Source organism: Phoenix dactylifera, chromosome 9 (genome assembly GCF_009389715.1).
Source record: "Phoenix dactylifera cultivar Barhee BC4 chromosome 9, palm_55x_up_171113_PBpolish2nd_filt_p, whole genome shotgun sequence".
In the NCBI taxonomy this organism is placed as follows: domain Eukaryota; kingdom Viridiplantae; phylum Streptophyta; class Magnoliopsida; order Arecales; family Arecaceae; genus Phoenix; species Phoenix dactylifera.
The window spans coordinates 11,711,093-11,723,835 of record NC_052400.1 but is presented as its reverse complement, the minus strand read 5'-3'; the positions used below and the strand labels follow the sequence as shown (position 1 = coordinate 11,723,835).

The 12,743-nt window shown below is 36.9% G+C and overlaps 1 protein-coding gene across 1 annotated transcript; it reads right to left on the bottom strand.

Moving 5' to 3' along the window:
• Window positions 1-1,579: 1,579 nt before the first annotated feature.
• LOC103701758 (calmodulin-binding transcription activator 3-like) lies at window positions 1,580-12,628 on the bottom strand. Its single transcript, XM_026802482.2, is given in 10 exon segments — window positions 1,580-1,911; window positions 3,080-3,403; window positions 5,380-5,962; window positions 6,053-6,753; window positions 6,914-7,207; window positions 7,209-7,301; window positions 7,704-8,023; window positions 8,122-8,247; window positions 8,368-8,545; window positions 9,534-12,628. Coding segments are annotated over 10 exon segments (2,763 nt in total). The 5' UTR covers window positions 9,570-12,628; the 3' UTR covers window positions 1,580-1,803.
• Between the last annotated feature and the right edge of the window lie 115 nt (window positions 12,629-12,743).

Sequence of the window (12,743 nt, the reverse complement as noted above, 5' to 3'; positions counted from 1 at the left end):
TCTTGCGACCTTCAACTTGGCTTCTTCACTCCAGTTCAGCTCGTGCTTATGCTTTCAACAGCTTCATCTCATTATCTTAATGTTTTTTTTTTCTTGAGAAATACCGTCTTCGTATCGGATTTTATACTAGTGTCATACTAGTACAATGTCAGTATAGTATGGTATAAAATTTTTTTGACGTACCGACATTCAGTATATTACTTATATCGAGTACCGATATCGGACCGATATGGTATGACGCGCTTTGTAGTGTCCAGGCCGCCATACCTTGCTCCCTAGAATAGTTAATAGTATACGGAGAGAGTAGTTGTTTGTGCCGTGAACCACGTGAAATAGATGGTGTGAGAATAAAGCTCGGATTTATTCTCCACCGTCTTCTTCCTCCCGAAAGTTACGGGAATCCGTTCGGAGTTTGATGGAGAATAAATGCCATCAAAGACGTGTTCTCAAGTCTCGACGCAGTCGGAATAGATGGAGAACGTGATCCTCAGACCCATTGGATCACTGATTCCAATCATATGAACAAGCTCACAGTGGGACCTAGCATTGGCAAAGCCAAAATTCTAATTCAAGTGAGCGATTGTCGCCCAACGAATTCATTAAATGGCACAACCAACTCTGCAGAATTTTCTACACACATCGCTTTAATAGGGCTATTTTCGATTCTAATTTCCTTTTGGTGGTTATTATCAATCATACTTGGTTATCGATTACAGAACATAGATGGCGACATTTATCTTAGAAAATGCTTCACTGATTGCTAGTGTTAACTACCTGCTATAAATTTCAAGTATAAAAAACAGCTATAAATTGCAGCATGAGGAAAATAGACGGAAACATTTATATTAGAAGATGCTTCGAGCATTAGTCTTAACCCTCCCTGCCTGCCTGCAGCTTCCCTGCTAATCTTTAGCTGCGCTTCCTTCTTGGGCCCTATTAATTATGCTATATTAGTAATCAAATGGCAGTACCACCATACAACTGAAAAAGGTTGTCGTTGGGGTCTCTGACTTCAAGAACATCACCGTAGCTCCAAAGATGATTCTCGATACATGCAGTGGCAACATGGAAGCTAAGTCAGTCTATTAATTCTTTGCATTTAAATCTTCAGGGATGGAGTTGCATTAGAATCTTCAGGTACGGATGGAGAAAAAGCAAGTGTCCAACGTAGTGAAAAGAGGCACGAAGCCACTTACCTTGAAGCCTGACCAAGAATTAATTGCGAGATCAAATCGGTATCTATCAATAATGCAAAAGCCACTTTGGGAAGACAACCGGGAATGGTCACCAGAAAGCTGGATGCATGGGAGCGATGGCATAAGAACCAGTTATCGCAGGTAAGTTTTGCAGGAGAAAACAGGGTTCAACCCTGATACTGTATCCATGGGGGTCAGGAGAATTAGATAGTATATACAGAAAAGGTTCCCAAGCCTTCTCTTGAAGATACATTGTTAAAAGCTTGATTTGGACTCAAAAGTAACCAAAACAGTTCTCAGATTGTGCTACCGGAGTCCATGTGGTGTTCCCCCCTCTTCAATTCATGGAATTCGGCGATTGTGGTTCTTTTTAGCCAGTAATAGAGTCAGAATGATTAATGATTGCTACAAAGACCTGACAACAAGAGAATTTAATCCAAAACACTGATATCTATGAGTCCGTTCCTTAGTTACATATAATTAGTAAATTATATACAGCATATATGTTGACCATGAGGTCCAAAACCCACGAAGTAGATAATTTACAGCATCAGTTGGATGGTACACAGATGCAAACCTTCGGTTTATGAAAGCAGTTTCAACCTTATCAAGCTGTGGGCATGGGTGTGTCACCCTGCAAGAGCTCTTCCAGTTCAATCATGAAATCACCATCAGCCGCCTCCGCCGACTCTTTCAAAATGCTATCTTGCATGGCCTGTACAAAAAATAGCAAGAAATGTGAACCGAACTGCTCATAAGGTGAACCACTAACAATTTTGTATGGAATAAAGTCCAATTTTGTATGGAATAAAGTCTCACTAAGAAAATAGGTCCGGCGGAGAGGTTCTAGGTTAGAACTTGCCCAGTAGCATTCCCATTGTTTTTCTCCAAAAAAAAAAGTGCTGCATACATTGTGATTAAACAGCTACTGGACTTTGTAAAATGTAGTTGCAAGACTAGCAGGTAGAATGGCTCTTTTTGCAAAAGACAAGAAAACTGGCCTTCATAACATCCATTAATAGCAAGCAGAATGGTGAACGTAGAATTGATGTATTATAAAATATAGATATTCTTTATGTAATCTAAAAATACTATCAATTATACTGCAATGGCGCTTCCTGTATAAGATATACTAGCATGCTGATATATTTATTATTATGCTATCAGTACTGACAATATCATATAAGGTACAGTATACACATAATCTAATAACAATAAATGTATTATAATAGCATGGTTATATACAACTTTAATCATATATGTCATTATATATTATGCTAGTGTAATTTTATACCTTGACAAGTACTAAAAACCATAAATGAACTGCACGATAATATTATTATAATAATGATAATAACATTAATAATAATATTAATTTGATTGTATTATTACAACATAATGCAACACATAATTTATGCTATAATAGTACAGTACACCACATATACTATCATTCTTTGATGAACTATTATAATACCAATTAATATGTTTTTCTTAAAATTTAGATTATAGCAATAACAAAATTATGACGATATTAATATAAACTAGTAGTATGTTATAGTGTATAATTACATCTCTTTAGTTACATATACATAACCAATGTTATTCTATTTATTGCAAATGGACCAACACAGTTAAGAATCTGACATGTTAAAAATACTAGAATTACAGCCACATGTAACTTTATCTATAAGCTTCCTAATTGCATGCAACCAACAGGCCCTATGGGAAGCCCATATTGCACAGAAACCAAGCCAATGCTTGGTTCAATTTACCATTAGGCCCCAATTCTTAAGAAGCTTACTGGGCTGGCAATTACATGAACAATCCAAAGTTAACACTTATGGAGATAAAATAACTCAGGAAATGAGAGACCAAAATGCTACCTTGGACTCCTGGAGCTCGGCGACAACTTTTAGAAGCCTTCGGTACTGATCTCTTGCTTCCGGATATTGAACCATGGATTTCACCCTTGCAAGTGCTTTCTGTAGCCTGGCCTCAGTCTGTTTTCTGCCTTCTTGCAAGAAGTCATAATCATCCTCCTTAGCTGCTTGGTTTTGCATGCTAGGACCCTCGAGTAGTCCTTCAGACCGGAAACCACGAAATCCACTTCCTTTCCGCCTCCACCGCAATATAGCTTTCTCCACAATCAAAACTGACCAGACAATTTTTTTGTGATGTTTCCTAACTTGATGTCCTCGTACATGGGCCTAGTCAGCAAAAGGAAGTAAGAAACTGAGATGAATAATATTATTGAGGAAAATTTAAGCAGATGTTGATAAAGAAGTATGCACTGTGCATGGTAATGAATCAGAAAATAGGACAGATCAGAATTGAACAAACTACAAACTGTACTATATATTTGGTACCCTGTAACAGACAACAACAGAAATTTTCATTGAGTTGCCAGCATTACAAAAAAAAAAAAAGAAAAATAATAAATCATGATTAGTCGAAAAGAAAAATTACTTTAACATATAAGGAATAAAACAGCTACTTAATTTTTTATAGCCTCTGATACTTCAAGCATTCTGAAGATTACTGAAAGCATGGCATATTCTGAATATTTCGCTGCGGACAGATCCAAGTAAAGGAACAAACTTAAACAATAATATTGTTATATAATTAATAAAATAAAAACTAAACCTGTTTATAGTCAATCTGTGAAGCTAATATTTGAATGATTTTTTTAAAAAAGACCCTATAATCACATTTCATGCTAAGACTACCAATAATATAAAAAAATATAATCAAGGCAAGTTCATTTCCATGATTGTTTCTGTGAATAGTTCTAGCTTCCCAAAAGATGAGGAAGCTGTGATAAAGTTCGGCAGAATTTATGAAAAAAGTTCTGGAGGAGTGATGCCCTTGGTCACAACTGGAGAATGTAAAGGATTTTGAGCTCAAATAGCCATCCTTGTCAGAAGGTTATGTTCTAATTAAATGCAAAATGCATACAAGGCATGACCCATATCACCTGCTAAATGATTCAGGCTAACAAATCTCATTTGCATGGATACCCAAACAGCTAGATAAAGGAAGAAGTAATACACTGGAAGACAAAGGGAGAATTGGAAGAAAATGAATTCAACTCCTATATATCATAAGGTGGTTTTCATTCTCTTTTTGACTAAGGTGATGCTAAAAAGGATACCTTCACCCTAACAAGAATAATGGGTGTCACCTCTGTCAAAGGTTTTGATAATGTAGGTTAAGTATATACTAAGTTAATACATAGGAATCCAGGTTTTGGGTTCATATTATAACTAAGGTGCATTATTTGCTTCAACACCATGTTTTAAAAACCAATTGTTTCCTTGCGTATTTTCTCATAAAGAAAAGTATCAGTATGCTTTCATAGAAATATGCAGGACTTCATGTCAGTGGTTCAACATGTCTCCCATTTTTGGAAACCCGTTCACCTCGAAAAACAAAGGTAAAACTAAAAAATAAAAACAACAGACAAATATATACCTACGATTTATTTTGATTTTTCTAAATGAGAGTAGTTGAATGTAGATGATGCTGTCTAGAGTGTTCCTGTCATTTAAATGAACAGTTGAGAGCCGTCATTTTTATGTTCAAGTTGACTAGCTGAGGACTATGTACATCTAGGTCTCTGGAAAACAGATCTGAAGCCTTAGCAGGCACTAATAATCAACACTAGAACTCCAGAGATATATGATGCCCCAAAACTAGTCTTATTTGAGATTCAAGGATAATCATAAAGTCGACGATCAAATAATTGGAAATGAAATTTTGTAAGGTAGGTGAATATACATGGTTATAATTAGAACTATTGCTGCAGTCACTAATCTTATTCCAAGCATATCAACAAGTGATACATAAAACTTCTTATTAAGAACATATTTCAAACCAAAAGAAGATACACATAATCTTCTGCTTATAAGTTTATGACCATCTAGTATTTACAAAATGTATAAAAGCCAACTCATATAATTATTCCAGAATATGACAACAATGGACATTCTTAGATGTATTTCATTACCTTGATAAATTTAGCAGAAGATGATAATGCTGTCTGGGAAAAATCATTTTTTGGTAACAAACAAAATAAATGTACAAGAAGCAAGAAAAGGCAACTTGGAGCATAGAAGACAAAACAAAAAACCAGAAATGCACAGTTTTATAAGCAAACTGAGTAGGTGGGTCCATGACAATACACCTGGATCTTAACAATATGCTGCCGAATAATCAAAAACTCCTTTCTTCCTTTCCATCCTCTAAACTTGTTTTGTATACGACTTGCAGCAGCATGCAGGGGCACATCATGCTGTCCTGGCTTGGCCTTCTTGAGAGATATGAGCGAAAGAGCACGCTCATCTGATATTCCGCATTTGTCATCTCCACACTCGATAAGCTTTTTTCTGTGGAATGAATGAACCCTAAAAACTTGATAGATTCGAGCTGCAGCTAGAGAAGCATTGCGGACAGCACTCAATGAGTCCTTCAGTGAAAGTCCAGCCTGCACATCCCCATCAGCAACCTGAATGGCACTCTCTTCTGCAACATCTTCAACATCTGTAATACCAGAAATATCTGCTACATCACTGCCTTCTGACTCCTTTAAAGTGAGGGTTGAAAGATGGTCAGTCAGAGAAGACTCTGCCAGGAAGCCGGCAATCCCCTTATGTCCATTTGCAGATGCTAGATCTGCAGGTGTTCTTCCAGTTGGGAACTCAGGAGTAGGATCTGTTAAAGCTCCAGGAGCTGCACCCAAGGCAATGAGGGCAACAACTGTGCGCTCCCTGATAATAAAAGGAGATCAAACAGTATTAAAGATCTATACATACCATACAGAAAAAAGTAACAATGAACAATGACATTTCAAGGGTTACCTGCCACAGCATGCTGCCCAGTGAAGAGCAGTCCATCCATGAACATCTCTAAAGTTAATATTTACACCTGAAGTAATTATTGGTTTTATAGCCCAATCATAACCAAGGGCAGCTGTTAAATGAAGCACACCCTGTCCCCCCTTATCCAAGACACTGGGGCCTTTACCATCTTCAGCTACAGTGTGAAGAAGCCAGGAATGCAATTTCTCTTTCATTAATCTTTCAAGCAATTGGTCCTTGGCATTGTCAGGAGCAAACCCTTCCTCATGAGTTAGCTTAAGCAGATTGGACCACTCATCATCAAATTCCATCATCAGTGAACTAATTTTATTGCTTAAATGAAGATTATCCTTGACACTATTAGCTGCAATTATTTGTTGATCAACTGGTCCCAAAGTAAGCAGCTTTTCCAGACGTACATGAAGTTGCATTTCATTTGTATTGTAACCATGCGAATCCAAAGTCTCCATATCTTGAGCATCATTAGCCCGAAATTCAAATTCCCGCACTTCACTACAAGCCAACCTGTTGGAGCAGGTGATGTAAAAAGGAACCCTTCCAGATTTGTGCATTGGAGCATGGCAGCGAAGAGTTCCATCTGCTAAAATCTCAGCTGGAACTTCAATTTCCCCAAACATGCATGACCATTGACATTTTTCTACATCTTCTTTATTCTTCAAGAATGTTCCAGAGATTAAAACCTGTTCAATTTACAGGACAAAGTAACCATAATTATGTCAATGCTATTCTACTTTCAGCACATCGTTATTCCACAAAGGATCATTTAAAATTTCAGAATCTATTAGATCACCCAGGAAGAAATTAAATAAATAAAAAATTGAAAAATCTGAGTGGACATACCTTAGTCTCCATGCCGGTGTAGGCCCAATTGGGAGTGAAATCAATTATACTGAAAAGCTGGTCTTGGGAAAGTGAGGGGTTCATTATATACGCAGCTAAGCTCTCATGATTAGACATGCTAGAATCTTCAATAACAGTTTCACTTTCAACAGTGTCCCAGTAAACCCCAGAACTGGATATCGGAAGTGAGTTATCCACCTCTCCAAGTTCCTTGCTCATCCATCTTGAGAAACTGTCATATTTCTTTAGGCCTTCTCCTTCCATATTAGAGAAATCTAATGATGCCTGTTTTTATAAGGGAAGGGGCATTGACATTGTCCTCTATAGACATGCCATTTTCCAGGTCAGCATTTGATGTACCAAGGGAACCAATGTCAGCAGTAGAAAGCTGCAACAGAAAACATTTTGCATATCAGATGGCTGTTTCGTACCTTCTGACAGAAATGTTACCAGTGCAAATTAAAAGATCAGTACATATAAGGAAATTCCACCACAATGTCCACAGAATAAATCCATAAACTTAACACTAACTAATGATAGCTAGAAAGCCATATGAGATCACTTTTAGATGCTAGCCTGATGAGGGTGCATTACTGAGCACAATTTTCATGACAGATTTCATTTCTATCTTTTCATGCATTAAGGAAAGTCAAACATTTCCTATTATTTAGTTTAAGTTCTGTGGTGGCATGTAGACCTCTACCAATTCAAATTGACATCCTTATCTATTTTGAAGCCAGATTACAGCAAACTGGAAGTTTGACCTTATCAGATAGAAAAAACTAAGTACCTGCCACAATGATTTGTCTTGAGCAGTGGTAACATCCACTTGCTTGACCCCGAGGTCATCTGCGTATAGTTCCCCTGTCGAAGTCTCCAGTCTAGGATTGTCCTCCACTGCGGCAGCCTGTCCTGGGTGGAAAGAAGGTGTTTGGAACCCTGTTGTACTATGTTCCAGGACTTCACCCCATGATGTCAAATCATACTGTGTTCTGGACCCACTAAAAGTTAATCCAAGGAGTGTTTCATCAAAAACTCTTGTTATATCCTCTTGAGCAACTGAATAAAAATCTGATTTAGGTTCCGTAGCCTGTGCTCCCTGAATATCACCTGAAAGAAAAAAATCCCAAAGCAAAGCATTCAGTTAGTATGCCAACTATAGTTTAAGTCTCAAACTGAACAGAAACAATGTTTACTGTCATTCTCACATTGGTTATTTATGGAAGCAATTGGAGAATAAGGGTTCCACAGATGAACGTTCGTCACAGGTCCATCCCCATGCTGCTGCATCTCAAGGAAAGAGTTGTGTCTGGAACTTGCCTGATAGTTATCTGCTGCATCGAATTTCGCTTTAGATACACTGAAAGAAAGGATGCATGATTGAAATACAAATCAGTGAAGCAATATACAATGTAAGATGATGCACGATAGATTCAAGATGGAATAAGTCGTACCAGACTCAGCATCTTCATATTCTGAAGTGTGTGCACTATTTGGGCTTTCAGCATCCGTAGTTTGTGAAGGCAGCTGGCTGTGATTTGTGAAAGAATTAGAACAGACAGGACTATCCATATTGACAACTTTAGCAGTTTCTTCAACATCTCTAGTATGACTGAAATTTGGTTTGTTACCCTGAAGATCAAAATTCTGCATTATAGCATGATCTGCAAATGAATCAAAGCTAGTCCCTATCACAAAGAAACAAAGAGAAAGTTGGCAAGGATGGTTCCTGATAAGCCAGCAATCACCATACCGATACATGCACTTAAAATTTTGAATATATCCAACCGGTCGAGCACTATTAGCTTAAGGTTTTAGGTTGGAAATAGCTTTCATTTCAAATGAAAGTTAGCAAATATAAATAACCAATGCTTTATACAAAATTGGATGGCGTTGTGAAGTTTCACAATAGCTTTTCATGGTTCCATTGACATGCAATCTGCTACAAATCCTAATAGATTTCAAATTTATTTGCGTGCTGAAAGCCAAGCAATGTGCTATGATATCTACTTGATTACATAAGTCGTCTGGATTAAGACTTCATCTTTTTTTCTCCCCTTGAGATGTTGAACAAGGAAGATGTTGGCATTAAGAATCCAGTGACATCTAATGTGTTTTCTGCTGTTTATTTTGTGGGAAGTAAGTGCATAAGAAGTGCCATTTCTAAACACTGAAATTATCATTAAATTACTACTAATAACTATCAGTTAGATGTTGCTTAAACAATTTTTTTATCAGGAGAGAGGGATTGAGAGAGCATTATAGTAGCTTAAATGCTATGCTTATTCAATTAGAACTTGACTAGGAGCTCCCATCCTTCCGAAGTCAAGTTTGGCCTTTTTGGGCGAACTGAGAATTTGAGTTCCAAGTTCGGGCTCAGTTACAGGGAAACAAACGGTCAGAAATGCCCATGTCAAACTGATGTCGAGTTCGGGCTCAGTTATTAGGAAACAAACACACTCTAAGAACAAGAAAATGAAAAGAAGATCATGACCAATAGAACTCAAATTAGTTTCAAAAGGCTGTCAAAAAAGATAAATGCGAAGACAACTTGGTGCAGAATATTGAAAATGAACATGATCACTTGCAATAACTGAAGGAGAGGGAAGTGAACTATAACCTTGACTCCAAGATAGTGTACAAGAACAATGTGCATGTAGTCTCTGCAACACAAAATAGATCAAAAAATGGTTAATGTTGTCAAAGAAATAAGATAACACTCCGAATAAATAGGTGACCATGTGCACTTGACATCATCCTGAAAATTTTGTCTGTGTATATTTGCATATTACAAGAAAATAATATAAAAGAAGCACAAAGGTAAATTACTGAAGAGCTAATTAATAAACATGCATTAACAAAATAACAAAAAATGACCATGGCCTGCACTTTTTATTGCCTTCATGAGGAATGCAAAATCTGTTGCTTTTCTAAGTTTTCTCCAATTGCATAAACCTAGAATAGTGGCATGATGTAGTTAGTGGGAGACTTGATATCGACCAGATAGGTTACCATAGATATCTGTTCGATCATTATGGAAACCTTCTCAACCTAGAGTTGATTTTCATAATTAACCAACATATCACTGGGTAAAGGCTTGGATGTCATTAGTGTTGATGTGTCACATGCTTTCAAATATTGTTCCTACAAAATGCTCCACGCAAGAGACAAAGGCAAGAAAGTGTTCCGGACTCTTAATAACCAAGATGCAATTTCCCCGTGGAGAGGCTACTAATGCCTAAGTGCTGGTGCAGTGACTGCAAGGAGTGCAAGCAGTTCAAGGATGAGTTGAGTGGAGCTCAACAGACCGTAGCTTAAGGCATAAGACACACACGAAAGCATATGGTTGCCAGTTTGGACCAACGAAGGGCTCAGTGAAAGATATATAAATTGAAAGAGTCTCTGCAGTCCACTTCTGAGCTTCGTACTCAATTTTGGAATGAAAAAGAAGCTAAATCAACGCAATTTGGTGCATTAAAACTGCTCTTCTAAGCCTTCATTTATAATGGATAAGAGTCTAGGAATGTTTCAGAAATAAGAAAAAGGGAGGGCTTGACTAAGTGGTACTGTTTATGAACTGTTCATGCTACAGTTGAGGTTATTGTAGATTCCAATAAAAGCTCAAACTTGGGGGTCATGACTTTGTCAGGTTTAGTATCTTTATAGAAATTGTTCCATTTTTTAGGAGTTGAAGGACTCAAATAATGATGTAAGAGGGGTGTCAATGCGAAGGATTTTTAAAGACCTTCAACTGGAAGAAAGAACATTGCAATTACCTTTTTTTGTTGGAAATAAAGAATACAGAATGTCACGTTCAGCCTTTTTGTTCACTCCATTTTTTCCACCCTCTTAAACCCTTTCTCAACTCCTTTCTATTGATATTTTTGAGTGTTCTGATTTCTCTGCTGCTGTAGTTTCTAATATCTATAACAGAAGTAAAGCTATAACTATGGATGATTAGAGTGCCTTTAGATCTGTCTCAGATCTTAAATCCTCATATCAAATTAAGAGAATCCAAACCAAAAAACTAACCACACAACCACAACTATATCAATTGTTTATTATAAATTTTACCTTTGAATTTTTGTTTCCTTCTCACACATGATCCAGAAACAGGTCTGCAGTTGATTTCAGATCAGCTGCAGCCCCTCTCCGATCACACAACAAAATCCTAAAAGCATTTCCCTGAAACCTTCCCTCTAGATTGCTAAAGAAAATAATACAACACATACTTTTCTAGTAATCAACTAAAAAAATGATTTCTCTCCTGTTTCTGAATGTGCAAACTGGCTGTTTATCTTTGCAAATTGATGGACCATCTTCCAACTATTCATTATAACACCACAGCAGGATCCTTTCACTATATGTTGAATTCACAATATTCATTGATTGCTTGGTCCCTTGAACCGCCATCATCTTGCCTTGAAGTTTCTAGCGACCTCACACCATTTTTGCGAGATCTGCACTCACCGCCAAGCCTTTGGCTGGTTCCTTGCCATGTAGGGAGCATTCTTCCCAGAGACTTCCCTAGATGGATAAATTAATTTTGTAATTTTATTGCATCACATTGTAAAAAAAAACTTCAAAACTAATATTTCTCATTAATTAGACATCTGCTTCACTTCAAGATTAATTCATCTTCCTCCAAAATACTTGAAGACTATAATTTCAGCCAAAATCACACCATTTGTGGATGTGATCAATCATCCCTTAGTGGGTTTTAATTAGTTTGCAATTTTGCATCCTCACTCTTCCTTGTATTTCCTGCTCGTGATTGATTTCACTTTAACTAGTCAAAAGATCATCTTCAGTATTCCCCTTTCATAATACCTAATGGTCAAATCTACGTTTTCATTCTGCCCAACTTCAAAATCATTCCGATGTAGTTGACTATTGCCCTCTTTGTCTTTATACATGATCTTACTTCTGTTGGCCTTACCTTGGAAATTGCCTTGAAACTCGATTGTAGTCATTAATTCTCTCTTCCTACAGGCACGAAGCGTTAAACAGATAGGCCTTACATTGAGCCTTGAAACACTGAATCTATGATGTAGTACCTTGTCCACAAGATTTTACTCGCTAGGTACACTGGTGAGGTACGTACACCAAATCGCCTCATCCTAGAAACATTGACCTAATGTATATTTTCATATATTCCTAGATTCTGGTCCAATATGATTGTATATATTCCAGTAGGAGACTAAGATGAGTTTTTCACCTTCAAGACTACAATTACGTAGAGGTTTTAGTTTGCATTTGCCTCTTATGCCCAAAGCCCTACAAGAACACACATCTTATTCCAAGAATGACTTCTTAGTCACCATAAAGTAACAGTTCTTTACTCAGTTTCCCTCACTTATGAAACTAGTACATCAAAGCCTGCATCAACATGCTCTCTCAGATTTGACTTCAACATGTAATCAATCAGTATCTGGGAAAGGAACTAACAAAATAAAGCAAAAAAAAACTTACAATCCAGTTTCTAAAATAAAAATATAAAAAGACCTAAATTTACAATAGGGATACATAATAAGCGGATATGTTCATCATGTAATACAGCATTCTAAGGAATTGATGTTGTAACAATCATATGAAAAACAAACTTATAGTCAAAATGGGCATTAAGATGCAAATCAATTTTGTATGATTAAATACAACAACAAAGGATACAAGCGATATTGTAAAAGAAGGTGTAATGCGATTATAAGTTAAAGGTCTTATAAACACAAAACAAAATTGCCTCCATACTCTTCCAACATCCAATAACTCCGTCTTTGGAAATTTTCATTTTCTTCCCCGTGAGCATAGTAGCAATGTAGAACATCAACAC